This window comes from Bacillus rossius, chromosome 14, assembly GCF_032445375.1.
Source record: "Bacillus rossius redtenbacheri isolate Brsri chromosome 14, Brsri_v3, whole genome shotgun sequence".
Lineage (NCBI taxonomy): Eukaryota > Metazoa > Arthropoda > Insecta > Phasmatodea > Bacillidae > Bacillus > Bacillus rossius.
The window spans coordinates 27,518,563-27,538,916 of record NC_086341.1 but is presented as its reverse complement, the minus strand read 5'-3'; the positions used below and the strand labels follow the sequence as shown (position 1 = coordinate 27,538,916).

General features: G+C 34.6%; 3 protein-coding genes across 7 annotated transcripts in view; 2 read left to right on the top strand and 1 right to left on the bottom strand.

Moving 5' to 3' along the window:
- Positions 1–321, bottom strand: part of LOC134538744 (unconventional myosin ID) — a 107,939-nt gene extending 107,618 nt beyond the window's left edge. The window contains exon 1 of the mRNA XM_063380215.1: positions 70–321. Coding sequence (XP_063236285.1) covers positions 70–158 — 89 coding nt within the window. The 5' untranslated portion in view covers positions 159–321. The remainder of the gene's footprint in view (positions 1–69) is intronic.
- LOC134538745 (tRNA endonuclease ANKZF1-like) overlaps positions 317–20,354 on the top strand; it is a 109,191-nt gene continuing 89,153 nt past the window's right edge. For 3 of the 5 annotated variants that reach the window (XM_063380219.1, XM_063380218.1, XM_063380216.1), the window contains exon 1: positions 318–616. The gene's annotated coding sequence lies outside the window, so the exon portion shown is untranslated. Of the gene's footprint in view, positions 617–16,663; positions 17,030–20,354 lie in introns of all 5 variants that reach the window. The other 2 variants (XM_063380217.1, XM_063380221.1) reach the window with 2 other exon arrangements.
- LOC134538747 (ADP-ribosylation factor-like protein 6-interacting protein 6) lies at positions 599–12,070 on the top strand. Its single transcript, XM_063380223.1, has 3 exons — positions 599–1,035; positions 1,824–2,034; positions 8,292–12,070. Exons 1-3 carry the CDS (start codon positions 849–851, stop codon positions 8,386–8,388), a joined length of 495 nt encoding a protein of 164 aa, XP_063236293.1. The 5' UTR covers positions 599–848; the 3' UTR covers positions 8,389–12,070.

The following is a 20,354-nucleotide window of genomic DNA, read 5'->3' as shown; positions in this document are numbered from 1 at the left end:
AAAAATATAAACTGGCCTAGAGATCCGGCGGAAAATGACCGCTAAAATTATAACTTTCGGTGTACATACCTACGATGAAGGTTGTCCATAAATTTTTCGATGGTTATTTCGTCCAAAAGGACGAAATCAGGAATGCCCACTTCAGTTTGCGTCGCCATGACGTCTCGTACGTTAGACGAGCCACTACGATACGTAACACACAGTAACTTGCACGCTTGTGCCCCGCTACAAGCGAAACTGACGGGTGAGGCACAACTTGGGCTTATTGATGGGGGGAGGTGTGGCGTGCGGGGTGATGGCTACGGTAGTCAACAGGCGCGGGCGGCAGTGACTCATTCAGAGCGCTTTCAGAACTACTAACATTTTTTATTGAAGTTTCGTCTGCTTCGCTGGAACGTGACGGAGGGAGAAACTATAACTTGTAACAAGTTACGTAACTTCTTCATGTCATTCAACAAAGCATCTGGTTTATAATAAAACAAAAGTACGAACGTCTATTTAGCTTTTTTTTAAGGTTAATATATTTTTACAAGTTCAGTTGGCCGTGAATTCAGCAGTTGGTGTCATTGAGCATGAGCATTGCATCACCCAACCGACACCCATACTACAGGCTGAGGTGAGTTTATTTTGGTGCACATTCGTCATAAATCATTGGGTATTAAAATGGCATAATGCTCTAGTGCGAAAAGTATTCTGATTTTATATCGTGGCATTTCTGCGAAATAATTTGGTATTGCTAGACAACGGTTATTCTAGTCCGTGTTTTTACTCGCAGTGTCGTAACGCTACAAGTGCAGTGGTGCAATAGGGGTGGTTTCCACGATTTCAATCGGGTGAACTCGGTGATAATGTATCGACGAGAAGAAAATTTCTCATCTTCTAAGCGTTTCCTCAACACTAATATGAATAAAAATAACGAAATTTATTCATTCAAGCAAAATGTGTCACGTACTTTTACTGCAGAAACGAAGATCACTATGCTGATGCTTTGTTTTTCTCTTGGGATACTCTTTACGAAGATTGGGAATACATACGGTAAGTAGAGTAAAAAATAATTGTAATGTCTGTTTGTCCAAAATTTAATTCTTGGATGTCAGGATTTACAGCTGCTGTTGAATAACCCTTAAATGTTTAGTTCTTCATGGTGTGTGTCAACATCCAAGACTTAGGCAGTGCAAAATTGAGTTTGATCTCATCCACTTGCTAACGAGCTCCATATGGTGACGGGAAATTTCCACCACACGGCTTGTTGATCGAGGGAGCCTCCCTCTTTCCATCCTGCAAACTCTTAAGTTTCCGCTTATTACCTTTGTCCTTTGCAGCATATTCCCCTTCACTCCTGAACATAAATAATACCTTTTACAGATTTCTTCACTTCCCCCCTCTCCACCCTTCATCCCTTTAACATGCCTTCATCCCTTTAACATGGCCTGTCCAAGGACTCCAATCATGGATGGCCTCTCCGTATACAAATTTATGCTAGAAATAAAACTCCATTTTTTAAATACTTACAAATATACAACTTAACTATGTATTTTTTTTTTAAGTATTATGGTAGTAACACACTTTGCTGCATGGTTTTGTTGCATTTTTCCCTGTGTTGGTAGCGTATAGCTGTACTGTATTACCTAGTCTCTGTAATACTTCAGGGTAGTGGAAACTGGGAAATGACACTTGTAGTAACTAAAGTGCTTTGTATTTGTTAATATCTTACATATGTATATTTACAGTTAAAACTGGCTAAGTTATAAAGACTATCTATTGTAAAGGAAGCAAAATTAATCATATCTCAAGAGGTTCAAATTAAATGAATTTAATTCCAGGCCGTACAATCAGGAAGTTATCTCAGGCATGGTGGCTCAGACTCGAAGATGTGGTGAAGGTCCTCGTGGAACTTGTGGGCCAGTCAAGCTGGATCCTGGTGCCGTTCCTGACGGCAGTGCTGATAGTTGTCATCTCCTGGCTGGTGATATACATGGACAGCGCGGTTCCCGGGGTCTCGCCCCCCACGCCGCTGTCCCCTAAGCGCTACCGGTGAGTTGTGATCTATAGCTGGGTTCCAGCAGACAGGGAAAATCTGGTAAACAGGGAAATTGCCAGTATCAGTAATTTTTCATACTACACGGTATCTCAATGTCTTAAAACTGAACATATTTTCTTCATAAATACATTTGTTGCTAGTAATCCATATCCTATTTTTACTAAAATTAAGTTTAAGGGATACAAACAACTGAACTGTGTGTTAATTTGAAGGAGAATCAAATATTTGTAAGCATAGTCTTCAGTTAAACCACAATTGATAATGTATAGTTAGAAAGTTAGATCAAAGAAATGTATTCTTATATCTTTATCAGGTAAATATGTAGTTGGGCGATATGTGTTAAAAAATTTTTTTAAATCCGAAAATACTTTTATTCTATGCTCTTTAACTTACTCTTTTCATTAAACCCGGCGGAGATAAATTCCAAATACTTTAGGAGATAACAAATTTTTTAATTTTCATCACTATACCTGTGAATTCATGTGGCGCTCAACATTGTTTCTTGTTTAAGAGTATGATTTTTTTTTTTTATTGGAGAATGTTTTATTTGTTATTTGGATATTGTTGTGCAAGTTATTAGTAAAAAAAATACGTAAGTTCCTACTGTTCATCCTTTGTCCCGGTTTGTTAGTTCAGGTCAGTTATATTATAAATACTTTAAAACTAAACAACCATTAAAATTAATAAATATTATTTTTAATGTCCGCTTAGTTTGAAAGTATTTATAATGTAACTGACCTGACCTAATCGACCATTTTAATTAATTAGATATTCATGAACACATGGCAAAATAAAAAATCACGCCGGTCGAATGATTGCACAGGTCTTGTATTGCAAAATAAGAACGGCGATATCTCCTAAAGTATTTGTAATTTCTTATCTTCGCTGGGTTTTATGAAAAGAGGAAGTTAAAAAGCATAGAATAAAAGTATTTTTTGAATTTAAAATTTTTTTTTAACAAATATCGCCCAACTACATATTTACCCTTTATCAGACCAACTGTGTTGGTTACGCAGTGTTAGTCAAAATGACAACAGGACAAACTGTTAGTTATTTAGGAAAACATTTTATAATAAAATTTTTGTGCATGTTTGTTTGTTGAAACCTGTTTTGATAGTAATTTTAATTTCAGTATATCTATTATTTGGCCAGATAGACCTATGACAGGAAAAATTATCTTATATGGGACAGGAAGAACTCAGGAAAATAAGCTAAAGGAATACTATGCAAACCCTGCTATAGATGCCATGTTCAAAGAAATGTTGACAAATGTCTTTTGAGAGTTTGTTGAATACATATTGTAGTTTATAGGCGATCACAGAGTTATTCATTCATGCAGCAAATTTAATTTGGCTCAACAAGTCCTATCTTACAAGGAATTAGGGGCCAGACTTGCGTCCCATCAAGATGGTTTGGATTCGATCACCGAGCTGGGTCGAACCTGGATGTTTCATAAATGGATAACATGGCAGACGTTGCTGTGAGCCGCTGGGTTTTACTGAGGTACTCTCGTCCGATCACCCCCAATTACCTCTAGTCTAATAACCTCGATGTCTGCAAAACGTTAAGGTGGGGCTCTACAAATACCGGGCACCAGGTCGCCATGACGCCTAACTTTTCCTTGCTGGCGACTAACTTCTGGCAAGATAACTGAGATATAACTATACAGTGGTGTCAAAATAATCAGCAAATTTTGTTGTTAAAAAATCTTGTTTTGAAGAAATGACTTGGTCCGGGCAACGATGCATTTTTACAGCTAGCCCACAGTGCAACATGAAAACTTCTAGCATCAGGTGCGGCATTGCACTGGAACTGTGCTGCATGAGGTGTCATAAATATGTGATATAAATAAGCGGAAGACTGTAAGACTGGCTTCTAAACTTTCAGATATTTACAGAGGTCTGCGTTCAGGATTTATTTATTCTTACCGGAAATAAATCACTGTTCGTAAAAAAGAATTGTTTCTGTCTGGGAAAGTTTTCACCACTATGTTACTTTAACATTTTTTTAATGCAGATATGCTGTTAATGATTAATAACCATGCAATTTGCATGGATCTGAAACCAAGTAAGAACCTGATGGTCGACATTTGCCACCAGGAGTTTTAAGGCAGGGCATTTTCCGTTTTCGCCTGGCTGTACGTCATGATTGTTGGCGTTGTGTTTCTGCAAATTGTGGCGAGCTGCTGAACTTTCTCTGGGTACCCTCGTCTCCCCTGTACTGCAGCATCCTGTTTTCGCTCTGTATCCATCTCACGTCGTGCATTCTCCAGGTTTGGCTAAAGCAGTGGCGTAGCGTGCCATCTCGGCGCCTGGGGCGGGAGACCCATTTTGCCGCCCCCATTCTATAGGTGCTTAGTTAAAATTAAATTTCATATGCAATGATGTACCTTTTATTGAAGTTAAAATAGGATGAGCGGTTTTACAAGCGGATTCTACGGGCCTTATGAGCAGCGAAGTCAGAAATAACTTTGTCAAAATCAATATTGACAGCCAATTCTTGTTCTATCGACAATATAGCCAAGTTTGATAGTCTAGCGGAGCTCATAGTAGATCTGAGGTAATTTTTTATTAGCTTCAACTTTGAAAAACTTCTCTTACAACTTGCAACACTAATCGCCAAAGTCAAATATATACGAATCAAGATGACTATATTTGGAACCAAAATTCCGAGATTCAGTTATTAAATGAACTGGAGGAGCTCCAGTGGTCCTTTACCACTTATATCTTCCTCTGATTCAGAACAGGCAACAACAACAAACTGCTGAAGACGCTTCCGCTCCATCTGAAACTCGTCCTTGTCGATGTCTTCTAATACATGGGAAAGATCACACTCGAACTTGCTGTCCAAAAGTTTCGCTGGCATCAAAAATCCGAACTTGTCCGATATTTCTTGAATTTGCTGGAATCGAGTCGTCATTTCTTGAATGATCTTGTCGAATGATGCGATAATCTCTCGACGGATTTCCTGTTCGTGAGACAAAGCTGCATCTTCAGAAGATTCATCGCCATGCATGCGTTTTTTCCTGCGAATTCTTCTCGTTTTGAGTTCGATTCCGAGTTTTTCGCAGAGAGTCTTAGCAAAGTCAATTGCTTCTTGCACGAAACGGTCTCTACTTTCGACTAAGAGGGTTTTCAAAGCGCAGAGTTTCTGAGCACACTTATCCACACTTAGTCCTCGTTGCTGCAGGTAAATCTGTGCGTCATCTACTTCAGGTAGCACTGCAGCTTAAAAGCCAAGAAAAGTTAGGAAGTTAAATGACTGCATGGCTGTCAGGAGAAGACTGGCTCCCGATCTTGTTTCGGAAGTTTGAGATGAATCTGTTAATTGTTCCAGTACCTCAAGAACTACCTCAAACTTATTTTTAAGCATCTTGACAGCTCCATGTTGGTAATCGCTGCGCTAGACGGCGTGCGAGCAGAACAGCTGATTGTGTGACGTCAGGTGAGACGGGCGAGCGGAGTCGCCTGGTAGGCCCAGGCGGGCGCGCACGTGAAGTAAAACGCGGGTTGGCCATGGTGATGGTTCCACATCGAAGTAACTGTATACGAGTGTTCCTTTTTGAATATGAACGGGGTTCATATATATATAATTTAGAACGCTTTGGTACGATGAACGCGATTGGTTGGTGAGGCGTGTGTGAATATCGCGAGGATTTTCCAAGGATCAATTATGTGCGCCGAAATAAACTCCAAGACGGTATGGCGAAGGATTCGTCATATCCATACAATTACCTGCAGCTACGGTAACGTATAATGGCAAGGGTTTGCCATTAAAAACACTCGTGAGCAAACGAGTGTATTTGGTGACCAGACATCACGACGTCAAAAAGCCAGTAAGTGCCAGCCGTGCCACTGCCCCGTTGACCCCTTTGACCCCTGGTGCGAAACTATAATTTGTGGATTTTTGGGATTTAAATTAACGGACTAATAAAACTGAAACTGGGATTTTACGTTCAGCGTGTTTCACCCAATCCCTGCCAGACCTAGAAGAAAAAAGGCGTAGACCGTTAGAAAATGACTTAACTGAGAAGGGCTTGTAAACCCATAATTTGTAATTTGCTTAATTTTTGGTATATTTATTTGCATGTTAAGTTGTGTCAATTTTTTGCTAGATTTCGCCTATGTTAATTGGTATTTACAGCGGTCATACGCCCGGTGCGTATCTATTTTTGTATTTGTATTTGTATTAATATGTTCTTATATATTTTTAATGCCTTTTTGGAAATTATATTTAATTTTCGGAGCTCCGAAGTATATGATCAAATTATAATTTTTTGGGGGAATGGTTAAAGTATTTTTTTAGTATTATTATATAGCTATTTTTTTATAAGTAGTAATAGGTTATGTATTTTATGATGGATGCACCGATTTGTGATGAAACGATTTTATGATATATATATTTATTAAATGTTGTCATATAAATTTTGCGTCTTTTTAACTTGCTGCCTCCTCTCACTGTTCGCGACCTTATTAGTATTTTTAAGCCTGATATTAGTTTGGGTTTTAAAAATTTTTTGGATTTACCTGCGCTCGCGGTACGGGGCAATATAGGAGTTTTACTGTGTCCCGGTTTGCGGAAGTTGTTTGGTTTGCCCTGGGTTAAGGTCAAACTTTACAGTACAATGCGTAGTACTAAATTCAAAGAGAGGCATCGACACGGGCCGACGCGTGAAACAAAAGATTTTGTATGAGTAATGAACATAATAAGGAGTGCCGCTCAACTCGGCTCGCGCGCGCCGGGCGGCGCGGCGTGAAGCGATGTTGCCGTTCGTATGTAAACAAACAAACGTTATAAAGAGCTCTGTCAATGATTTTGCAGTTTTTCTTTTAAATAAATATTAAAAAATAGTTGGTGCGCAAAATTTTAGATAAAAATGGAACATTATAGTGTGTCTGACACATGTAATGAATGAATCATAGATCAGATCTCAACCCGCTTCACCGGCGACCCGCCCCCGCGGGCTGCCGCCCGGGGCGGGCCGCCCCCTCCACCCCACCCAAGCTACGCCACTGGGCTAAAGATAACATTTCTGTGTCTTGCGTGAGCTTGTTGGCCTTTATTCACCTCAGATTACTCTTCTTATTTTATTAATCTTCTGGGGCCTTCATGGCAGTTGGCTGACGTGGTGGCAACAGTCCTGATCCTCGGCGGGACCTGAGACCCGATTTAGTATCCGATTGTTTTGGAGACATATTGATTATTCTGTTAGAATAACTTACATCACGTGGCTTTGGAAGTATATTATTAATTTTTATTAATTTTATTTACAAAAAAAACACAGTTGCACTTATCAATTAACTGTAGGAATGGGACAATCAAATTCTCGAATACTCAAATATCATCATATCCTTAGTGTTTCATATTCAAGGAAATCAAATAAATTAAAAATTCAGTACTGATAATCTCTGAAGTTTATTTACTAGGTCAATTTTTTCTTCATACCTATCTTGTTTCCATTACCTAAGATTATACTTTTAAAAATGTATTTATATAAAAAAATTACAATATGTATTGATTCTGGAAACTTAGTTTGTGAAGAAAAAAAACACTTAAAGTGTTATTGAATGTTTCAACACCATTTCTGGTACATTATTTTTATTTTTTACCCTTGAGTACTAGATTCAGATTCGAGGGGTATATTTGAGATACCCTTTGGGATTCAAATTCAAAATTGGCATTTGAGAAAATTGGGATTTTCCCCATCACAAATTTATTGCATTAGTTAACCCTTTTGTTCTATTCGTCCACTGAAGTGGACAATTTATAACTCAATGAATGATACATGGAGTTTATCAAACTTTGAATGTGTTGTCATTATTGTACATTCTAGTTAACTTCATACTTTATGGCTATGTAAATAAAATTGTTTTACAATTTTATATATTGTAATATAATTATATATCAATGTTATAATTATAGCTTAAGTTTATTACTACGTAAAAAATAAAAAGAGTGTTAAAAAAAATTAATGTGCATATATTTGAACTGATGCATAGTGTTACAGATTTTTATTCATAAAATAATTACCAGCCATATTCATAATTTCTTAAATACTGACAATGTAGATTTAAGATTATTCTATGTGATATGATGTTTCTAGGTTGCACTCATTTGTTACTTTTTTTTCTCGATAGTGAGACAATTTTAAGTGTGTGGGTAAATTTCACTACTATTATCAGGATGAGTTAAGTTCTAAAGTATTTTTTGCAATCACAAATATTAATTATGTATTAATTTTATTTTGCAGGGTTGAATCTGGCCATACATTGCATTCTGGATATGCATTAGCAATCATTGGAGGTGTGATCATCTTCATCCTGATGCTGATTAACTGGAGCAGTTAGACTGTCAAGAATGAAGCCCATGACAGTTACTGACAACATGTAGCAGATTGGTGTTACATTCATCTATGTTTACGTACATAAGCTTGTTGGCATAGAATTGGTTATTTACTGTTTCTGTGTTGTATACCACACATTGGTATTTTTTTTTTTTAACCTCGAGTAATTTTGGAATGTCAACTATCCTAAAAGACTGTATTGTGTGTTCCCCACGTCATCGTCACATTTTAATTTTGTAAATTTGAACTGTCTCTGGCAGCTTTAATTTCAAGGTGCCAGCTATCAGATTTTTGATTACGTCTTGCCATGCTTATTTTTTTAAATTTTTTCGTCATTACATTTATTTAAGGGATATTTTTAAAAATCTTAACTCAATACCTTCCTTGCATATGTTGTTCGTTTACAAATATTTTCAACAGATATTCATTAATGTAATAGGTGTAAAAAGTTGTGCAAGTTATAATAATATTGAAGACTGAAGTGTCCTTTTACACTCATTATATTACTCTAAGTGAATAAATAAATGTTGAATATAGTTGTGACCGAATAACAAATACAAGGGAGGTATTGAGTTAGAAATTGTAATATGCCCTTAAAAAAATTATGACTAAAAAATAAAAAAGATCAACATGGCATGTGAGAAAGGACCTTAAGAAATGTTTCCTCTCCTGTGTTAGTAATTGTATAATGTTCAATGTACTTAAGGTTTATTTAGCTCTAGTTGATCGTTGCAAGAGTGCTTTAAAAGTGCAGAGTTGACGATTAAGGAACAGCTGTGTTTATAGTGGTCAAATCACTTGTCTCCCACCATGTTTGATTTCCGGCGGTCTAACCCGAATTTTTTACAAGTGGAAAACTTGGAGTCAGAAGTTTGTGAAATAGATTGCCTGAAAGCTACACCTTCGAGGACCTCTTGAGGCAGTGTTGCCCCCTTGACGGTGGTTGTCTCGCTAAATAAATATTTAATTTTAGTAAACACATGTAGAAAGGTACCTGTATTTAAGATTTCCCAGTACCGTTTCGTGAAAAATTTGATATTCAATACAAAATTTTGTTTTTGATTAATTTTTTTAGTTATTTGTTACCAATAAATAGGCCTGCACCATTTGTTACTCATTCACAAATATTTATTGAAAAATATGTGACATAAATATTTTGCTAAGATCTTTTACTGAGATGTTTAGATTTGCTAGTACATGCATGATTATTCACACATTGTTTTTATATTTAACAAATAATCATTGTTTAAACTAAAATTTTACTGGTTTAAGAAGATGCATTGCCAGGTTTTTTTAATTTGCCTTAAATTTCACACCTGTTTATTATGGTTCTATGTATAATACCTACTCTCTTTTTTATTTTACTATATCTTGGATCAATTTCTCTTGGACTTGCGTGAAGTGTGAAAAATAAGTTTCACTGTATGTTAAAATTTGAAGAAAAAATTTTTCAATGTTCGTGAATATTGTGATATTTGATTCATAATTTGTTTCAAAATTCAATTTTATTGAACAAAAACAGTACTCACAGAAGCCTAGTGGGTTTTCTTGAGGTGATACTCCATTTTTTCCACTCGGTCATTTAGTCAATGCTCCAATCTTATCTCACCCTTCTTTATCTCTGATCAATGAGACTTATAGTCCTATTTAATTCATATACTATACACCCAAGTGGATGATTAAGTGGCAGTATAGTTAGTTTAAGGTTTTCATTAATATTTTTTAGGGGAGACTTTGTTAACAATATTAAGAGAGGAGTCTTGATAGCGCTAAAATTATCTATTTTCAATGTATCATGTTTTAATAAAACCATCCTCCATTTTTCCACTTTACTGTTAAAATTGATGAATATGAAATAGTGTTTTGAGCCGATACAAATGGAATTAGTTGTGTGGAAATTTTTTTGTGATTGGGGATTATTTGATGGCAGTATGAGCAGTATAATCTAAAATTAATAGAATTTTTTTTTATTAAAACAATTTTGATGGATTCCTACAAAGAATAAATTCTTATATTTATCTTTGTTATGAACTGAAGTGAGTTTAGTAATTATTAAAAATTATTATTTTTCATCACATAAAAATTGAAACAGAGTACATCTTCCACTTTTTTCTGGAAGAGTAGGCATACTGTTTTCATTGTGAATATTAGACAAACCTATATTTAAAACTTAACTATCATGCTTTTCTTTCTACAAAATGGGTGCATTAAAATTCATAGCTTTAAGAAACTATCTTAACTATAAAGTAGATTGTAGTGTAATTTTTTAAATAGTGCCAATAGTGGCAATGATTTATTAGATATGAGAAAGTTTATACCAAAAATATATACCAATATTTGACATTTAGTGGGCTCAAGTCATCCAGTCACCCTAAATAAAAGGTTTGGTACATTTGAATATGTGTGCGATGCCACTAATTTTTGTATGTAAACTTCATACAGAAATCATTAAGGTACTGATAGGTACATAAGTTTCATGCAAATTAATAAGATTAAATTACTTTTGTGTTTGTATTCACTATTTCTATTTATGGCTGTGGTGAATCCTATTTAGTTCTCAATATTAGAGTTTTTAAGATACAAATATTTTGCTTTTTCTTTAGAATGTAACTATCATGTATAGTTAATTGAACAATCACCAGTTCTAATAATTGGTTGATCTAGATCTGAAGACTAGATTTCTGATCGAAATTGATTGACTTGCTGCTTTAATAGGTTTTTTTATGTAGTCAGCTTACATCCGACAATGATATGCTGATAACATTTTATACATTTACCAAGATTCTTCAAGACAGAGCATTATTATACTTGATTAGTGGTCACTATTTTGTGTTAACATATTTTTTTTTTTTTGTTTTAAATGATCACTGTAATATTATGAGTACATATTATGTTTTTTTTTATAGTTATAACAGTTGATTATCAGAAAGATACATATCTGCCATACTTAGACTAAAATTGGCTGTCATCTGACTATAATTGGCCGATAAAAATTTCAGACTGATACCACACAATTTTGTAAATGAAATATGTTAGTATAGTCTACTTTATGTACAAATTTTTCCAGATGGATTTAAAATAACCAAAAAATTAGTAAAACCTTATGAAATGAGATAAAATACAGCCAGCTATATTTTACTCACAAGATACAGGCTTTATATGAAGCTGGTATGTGATGTCTGAAATTGGAGATGTTTTTTTTATGATTGAAACATTTTTCAAAATTGTTATGAATTCAGCTAATAACTAATATGAATTTTTGTTCATAGGCATACACGTATTAATTTAAAAAAAAATGTTATTTGTTTAAAACAACTTAAGTTCTTTTTTTTATAGATATGAAGGTTTATTTTATTGATATGTAAAACGTTATGTAAATGTTAGCATTTCAGTTCAAATCCAATCCAAAGGAATGCTATTTAGAATTAAGCAGAGAAATTCTCAGTAGCTACATTTCTTATAAAGAAAGTCTACCCTACTATTTGTAAATGTCAATTCAATAATGTAGCACATAACTCTGCTGTTGTTATTTTTTGCATGATGTAAGCTGAAGGGTTAGTTTGCCTGTTTTTTAAAGTCTTATTATAGTTAGCATGCTTAAAGAGTGGTGGAGGTAGTCTTTGAAATAAAAAGTATTATCATGAATCATACTCATTCAGGGCCGCAACTAGGTGGGGGGGGGGGGGGGGGGGGCAAGCGTGGCATACGCCCCGGGCGCAAAGCTGTGGGGGGCGCCGAAATCACTTGCATATTAATTCCTACTACAACTGGTAACTGGTAAAAAGTTTTTGCATGGAAGTTACAGTAGAGCACAGAAACTGTTACATGTAGGTACGAAAAATGCTTAAATAGCACCATTTTTCCGTGGGAAAGCCCCCGGACATCCGCTTTATTGGTGTGGTATGTGCTAAAATAAGAAAGGGGGGGGGGGGGGGCATGAATCCATTCATGCCTCGGTTGCCAGAGAGACTAGTTGTGGCCCTGTACTCATTATTAAATTAGTTATAGTATTACAGTTCACAAAATGTATGGTCGAAACACAGAGGGGTTAGTGTAAATGGAATAAAAACAAGGAAATGTTTTGGACTGTGTGTAAGTAGCTATCTGTGCTACAATGGTATGCTCCATTTACTTCTGTAATTGATAGGTTTGGTATTTAGGTAATACAGTTTTTGAAGGGACTCACAAAAAAAATTGTTAAAAAAAATTAAAGTATGTATGCTGATCAAAAATTTTGTCCAGTACATTGTCACAAAGATGTAAGCTCTTCAAAAAATTAACATACACCATATTTATAAATTACTTAGGACAAGTATTTAGAGATCATTATTAAAATTGCTACCATTAGTAGAATGGCTTATCAAGTTGTTGCTTTTACATCTTGCACCAACTTACCGCCTAAATGTTTTATTTATAATATTACCAGCCATTATAGATTATGATAAAATAAATTAAATTAAAACCTTTAAACACAACACCGCTTGGCTTTCTTATGTCCGGACAGCTGATTAAATATCTTTGTCTTCCTCACTTCTAATTGTTTTTATCTGCTATCAACAACAGTAATGAATGCAGAAATCAGCATTATACATGTATATATCTATAGGTCAATGGATGAACTTTAAGATTTTACTAAAAAATGCTTATTTTGAATTTTATACTCTATAAATAAAGTAAACAAACTATATATAAGTACTATCATTGCTGATTGGATAAAGTATTTAATTGTCCTCAAATAAAATTATTTTCTTCATGTCAATACACTCAAGCTGATTCTACAATGAATCGTAGGTTGTAACAGCTGTGAAAGTTATTGTGATAATCTGAGTGCATTAAACGAAAGGTTTAAATTAGCTGGTTCGTAAGTATTTACAAAAACCAATAAAAAACCGGCAAAGCCAATATTAAACTAAGAATCATTCTTGCCTGAAAAAAATGATAATTTTCACAAGTGCTGCTGCTACATAACACAAAAACTAAGTTTAGTAAATTGTTTTGATCCTCATAGTGTCATAAGAGTGCTGATTGGCTAGTGGTGGCAGTCGTGGTTGTAACACTTGGATTTTATCCAAGTTTTGCGACAATCATTACGTGACTTTGTGAACCACCTTGCAAAACTCCTGTTGTGACCTTGACTGTGACCTACGACTCATTGTAGAACGAGCTTCAATTTTTAAGAGGAAGATAAAATATTTATGTTATATTTTTATCTGCAAATCACTGCCCAGAGTGACGTTACCGGCTTAAAGGATATTGAGTCCAACAATTATGACATCACAGTAGGATGTTGAAAGTAGTTTGACTTTTAAAGCGGACATGTTATCGAAGAATTGTTTCTTCTTTAGTAGTACGGATGTCTTTGGCTAAGAAAAAGGAATGGGTCATATCTCATATCTCGTGACAACTGCTGAAACTAGTGTTTGCAGTTTCAGTTTCAGTTGGTTGAACCTTTTGGTTGGTCCCACATAAGCAGAGATAGTGTACTTATTGCAGTATTTCAGGAGTCAGTGGTCACTAACCAAACTGGTTTAATGACAATATTTCATACTTATGTTGTTTTTCAGTGACCTCTTTTATTTAAATAAATAATGAACCATTTTAAATAAGTGTCGTTATGTACCAAATACCAAATACTAGTTTGTGATCTGATCATTGGAAAATACACACTTGGTGAAATAAAACTGTATATTAAATTGAAATAACTTTATATATAAATATATTTTTTTTGTTGTTTTTCTAAATTGTAGTTTTATGTTATTTTTAATTGTAGTTTATGTAATTTGTAACAATGATTTTTGCTGTTGCTTTTGACAAATTGAATTCATAGAATTTTTGATAGAAAACTTCTTTGAATTATGATCTATTGACTATTGTTGTAATTATTCTGTTTGTCTTTTTATTAACCTATGGCCTATTATTATAATCACAGACTGTTTTAGAGGCTATGTAACAGGTTTAGTGTTGTTTCATATGTAATCATGTTGGCTGCTTTATGTTTGGGAGCTAAGCTGTAATAAGCATTTATTCTATGGCATAAGACTAATTTGAATGTTACTAGATGTTATTTATTGTGTCTAAAAGTTTTAAAATGATTTGTGTATTGCTGTATGTATATGTATATTGTTATTAACATTCCGTTTGTGTTTAGTTTTCATTCATATAAACACACGTGAAAGGTGGTTGTGATAATTAGTACAAAGTTTAAGTCTGAAATTTATTAATTTTGTGGCAACTGCTTCTATTTATTTGTAACAGTTAGATTTTTATAGTTAGTTGAAGGGGAAATTTAAAAAAAAATACTTCAGTGTGTGCAAATCAAAAACATGCATCACATTAGGGGTGTCCAAACTACGGCCTGTAGACCAACACTGTCACGCGAGCACCACCAATCTGGCCCCACCGTGATTGTACTGTATCTCGGTGTGATGTAGGATTATTTTACAAGGAACATCTGTCTTAAAGATTTTGTTTGCTGTTAAAAAATGTTATTTCCTAATTATTTTTTTTTAGAGCAAAGTGGAGCAAAATAACTATTGCATAAAGATTTCTGCTGCAGCAGCTTAATTTTATAATACTGAGTTGCTCATTACAATCGTAGCTTTCTACCAAATAAATCTGAAGTGTTTTGTGGATTGAAGCAGTTAATTAAACAAGTTTCATTGTCACACATGTTTATTTTTATTGATAATTTTTTTATGTTGTAACTAATTAATGTTTGTGTGCCATGTTTAACACTAAAATGTGTAATAAAGACTTTTTTTTTAAATTTTTGAATTCTAAATCGTACTTTTTGTACCTGTAATGTATCGATGCATTCTGTATAGATATTTAGTTTTCGTAAATAAATGGGTAACAAAAGTTAAAGCCTGTGTCAATCTGTTCACAACGTGAGTAGTTGTTCTTGAAGAGAGTTAAAATTAGTGATGTGCGAGTCTCGGCATCATCGAGAACGAGTCGAGACAGAAATTTTCTCGATCTCGTCTCGAGATAATTTTTTTGGCTCGGAATTTTCGAGAATTTTTTAAACAAGAAATAGGTTAGGTAATATAATATATTGAGGCAGCATTTTGCGTTGCGTGTTGAAATAATTAACATATCTTCAACGTAACGTAGATCGAATAAAATAAAATATACTTGTTACGATAGTATACACGATAAGTTATTAAAAAGTTAAAAACTAACAACTTCCGTTCACAAGTCACTACATGAAACGGTAAACGTAAACAATGAATTGTGCTGTGGTTATCACATTAAATTACAGAAGAAAATGATTATTTTCCGTTAATAAAACCAACATTAAAGTTAAAAATAAATCATTTTCGTTATCAATATCAAGTATCAACGTAAATCGTTACGGTAAAAAATAAAAATATAAACATGACTGCAGAATTCTTCCGCGATTGCATTTTGTTTTATGGCCTTATGTTATACACACGGCCAGCAGTATATAACAAGCAACATGATGTTTAAATTGCGGTCCGTATCGATAGTGACATATCGATAGTGGTGAATGTTCAGACTTTCATGATCAAGTACCGTCCATGGCTCAAGGAAACTGTATAGACTATGGAATCAATAACGTATGTTTACAATTACATACGACAGTAGGCAAATAAACTGTTGAGTGTAAAGGTAAAGTTGTAGTTGCAATTGCAGTTGTGGATACTTGATAAAATGTATGTATGTTTGTCAGATTATTGAGTTTTACTTTTTTGGATCATATTATCCTGTTAACTAAAGTACAGATTTCTCGATCTCGACTCGATTCTCGAGAATTTTTAAATTGCTTTCTCGATCTCGTCTCGAATTCAAAAAAGTCTTTCTCGCACATGCCTAGTTAAAATGCCTACCAGTGGATTTAGTATCCAGATCCTTGTGGGTGGATGTAGTCGAACCTTACAGCCAAATTAAGGTGGGGGAAACAAACAATCAGTCGGTTTCTGCTTGGTGTCGGTTCTCTAACGGTCGCAACTTTTTTGTCATAAAAAGCCTTCTGTATTCACCCATGCTGTTGGCGTTGAGTTGTGCAGGTTATCTATTTAGTTAAGATTCAGTATTTGAGGAAAAAGATTGAAGAAAAATACTAGAGGAAATAAAGTAAATTAAAAAATGAACACTGATAAACCTCTGGATTTTTCCTTCATATCTTTCCTGTTACCATTCGCCATGAGATGGGGGGGGGGGGATATATTATACTTAACATATAATTATTTAAACAACATTACATTAAGTATTGATTGTTGTAACTTTGTGAAACATTTTGAATTCGTTCATACTAGGGTGCCAGGTGCATAGCATCAACCAGAGATGGATCTGCTTTACGATTACTTTGCATACGTCGATGACATGGACGAGGACCTCGAATTTCACGATGATTGCATAGAGCAGGAACTCTCGCAACAAGCCGAACAAGGCGACCAGCAGAAGTCCGAAGGATGAGGCTGCGAATACGCGCCCCCAACGGCTTCAACACAAGAGGAGGGAGCGCCAGCTAAGCGGAAGGAGTTACCCGCTCGAACCGAAATCGCCACGTGGCACACGGGTGACATGGGTGTCTGTGTGGCCTGCCCGGTGGGACGCCACCAAAAGAAGTATTGATTCTTGAAACTTTGTGAAACATTTGCAGGGTTCAATGTTTTGACACGGTAGGTAAAATATTAATTTCTTGTGCATTATTTTATTTTTATGACCTTTGACACCTAGATTCAGATTCAAGGGGTATATTTTAGGTATTCTTTGGGGTTTGAATTCGAGATTCAGATTAGAGAAAATGGGGATTTTTTCCATAATTTTATCGTTGAATTCGTCTTGAGTTTCACTATCTCTGAGGTTGTAGTTCTGCTGCCTTTACTGTCTTTGCTACTGTATCTACATTGACAACATTTTACAGGAGCTGACTGCTTGCTATCCAGGGTTTTTTGTATTCATCTTTGGTGTCCATTCTATAACTTTTTTCTATGATAACCAGTGTAAAGCAGAGGTGCCCACCCCCCCCAAACACTATGACTCACCCCCCTCCTAACCTAATGATGCGCCCCCCCCCCCCCCCCCACCGAAATTTTTTGTGCCATTTTCTCAATTATTTACTCAATTATTTTATATTATACTTTTTTAGTATTATATTTTGTCACATTTTGCATTAATTAAAACTTATTTTCTAATAATAATTTTGGTCTTATCAGGTAATATTTCCATCCTGAACTGCTTTTGTTGAGGAAAGTGCGGGGTCGCCAATTTGATATACAAGATCCCTTTCAACTATCAAAGCACCAGAAACGTATTTTAATATTAGAAGCTATAAGTATGTAAATAATATATACATTTTTCTCGTGTTTTAACAACCCCCCCACCCCCCACCCCCCCCTGAAATTTTAATGACGCAGTCTGCGTCGTTACCCCCCCCTTGTGGGCACCCCTGTGTAAAGCATCAGTGGCGTATGTACACGAAATTACTTCAAATAATTTTCCTCATTCCAAGAATTATTCAAAGAACATGGACATAAGTACATTGAGAAAATACCACGCATCACACTAATTTCACGCAACCACTATAGCCCTGGAAACAAATGGGGCAAATGTGATTCTCGGACACCGTGGGTGCAGTTCCATTCATGAATGATTGTTCTTACGTGCAAACTACTGGTAAATTTCTAACTTTGTGTTTTTTCTGTAAAAAATATATAAATAAATTAAGATTTTTTTTAAATACGTACTATAGAAGTTTCTCTATTTACCCTGAAATATTGTCAAAAATTCCTACTGGTTTTTGAGGAATAACTGTTGGTAGTTTACAAGAGGTAAACTGCACAATGATGTGGTTGTCGCCATGTTGTGCTTTATTTTTTGTTAGTGTAGCCAAGACTGTGATCAACAAGATATTGGCCTGATCACTTGTGTTTTCTATAGTGACGTAAAATTATTTTGTGCTTTTTTAGCATAGCCGAGACTGTTTCCCAGGAGGGATTGGCGTAGGGTGAAAAAAAGAAGTCTTGTGCCCAGCCATAATGTACCAACATTAAACATCCTTGCCTTTTAGAAACCAGTCGTGGCTATGCTGTATTCCTAAGGATCTCTGGAGGACTATATGATCAAGTTGCAGCTAGTATCAAGTAAACCATAGGGTGGCGACAATAGCATCAGGTATATCTCTCGTTGAAAACAGTCTCAGCTTCTCTATTAAAGTACAAAATGAATATACGCCACTATAGAGAGCACAGGAGATCATGCCGATATCTCGTGGAATACCGTTTTGGCTAAGCTTATTATAAATAAAGCACAACATGGTGATGGTCGCATCATTACGCTGACTAACTAATGTAACCTATGAACAATAATGTCTCAGAAACCAGTAGGAATTATGGAAAGCTCTTTTCAGGGTTAATAGAGGTACATCAACATCTGTATTGTTCAAAGAAACATTTGGAATTTTACTATTTTAGTCACGGAAAAGCCATGACGTTAGATATGTACCATTTCTAATTAAATAAAACATAAAAAAAATTTAAAAAAACTCCAACACTCTGTGAAATAAAGAAAGTGGGAAGAGGCCTAGGCCAGTTTTAGGGGTGGTGGAGGTTGGATTTCCGTTATTTCAGAAAATTTCAACATAGGTAAATTAGTTAAAGAAAAAAAGAAAGGTATGTGGTCTTATGTACATCCGTTAGAAGTTGTACTTCTTTTTGATTTAAGACACTGAACTTTTTGAATTTTACTGTAACAAAAATTATTTAAATTATACGCAGTATTCAATATTAATACAATCTTGAATATAAAGTTAATTATTTAATTTATTAAAATAAAATTTTTATGCTGAATGTTTATTATAATTGATTAATTATACTTATAAAACGATACGTGAAATAGTTTACAAACATAATATCTATTACTAATTACAATAAATAAATGTTTTTAAATGTATTTACCATTATTCAATATCACAAAATTTCTGCGACACACTCGTAGTTCCGCCCCGCCACTATAATTAGCAGCTGAGCCATTCCATTTCAATTCAGGCAGGAGCGTGTCAGGTCACCATCTTGGATTTGCTTTAAAAAATTACAGCAGTTACAACCAGTGCAGACAAGAAGTATGCCAAAAGGATTTTGTCCCAAAAAATTTTTTCCCCATGTTATAGCCTTTTGAAGTTGGTTCGAAATCAAAAAAGGTGGAAAAAGGGGTGTTTTTTAAATGAGCGACATTTCAAAACTATTATACTGATTTTGTTGATTTTTTTTTATTTTGTACCTATTATAGTGAACTACAGAGTGGAATAGTTCCAATGAGCCCAACGACAATATCTTTAAGGGGGGGAAACTAAAGAATTTGGCAAAAAATTTGAATTTTTTTGAATTTTCAAAAAACAATTTTTATGTGGAATAATCAATTTTCATAAAAAGTAATTCTGGTAATATGTGGACCTATTACAGTAGTTTTACAGGAAAAATTGTTTTTAATTCTATGATGCATGGAATTATTAAAATTTAACTTTAAAATTTTCAAAATTTGACAAAAGTGCCATTTTTGATTGAAAATTACTCAAAAATCCCATATTTTAAAAATCTGAAAATTTGTAACTTTGTAGTCCTCACCTTTAGTAATAGCATGCACTTTGTTGGATAGTGTGTTTTTGCCTGTAAACATTTCTAGAATTTTTTGAAAATGTAATTTTCTTACATTTTCTAAGGTCTGCACACTCAATTAACAAATGTTTTGTTAGTTTCCAAAAAGTGAGATGTAATTTGTAAATTGGGGAAACCTTGGGAATTACAAAAGGAGAGTCTGTGTATACATTATCACATTAACATAATATGCACAATACATATACACACATATAATACATATGCATACTCTTTAACTTGCATGAAAACCAAAATTTCAAAGTAAAATTGAAACCAACAATATGTACCTATAATTAATTATATGTAGACTGCTTACCCTTCCTCAACTATATGTAACATATATTGACAAACT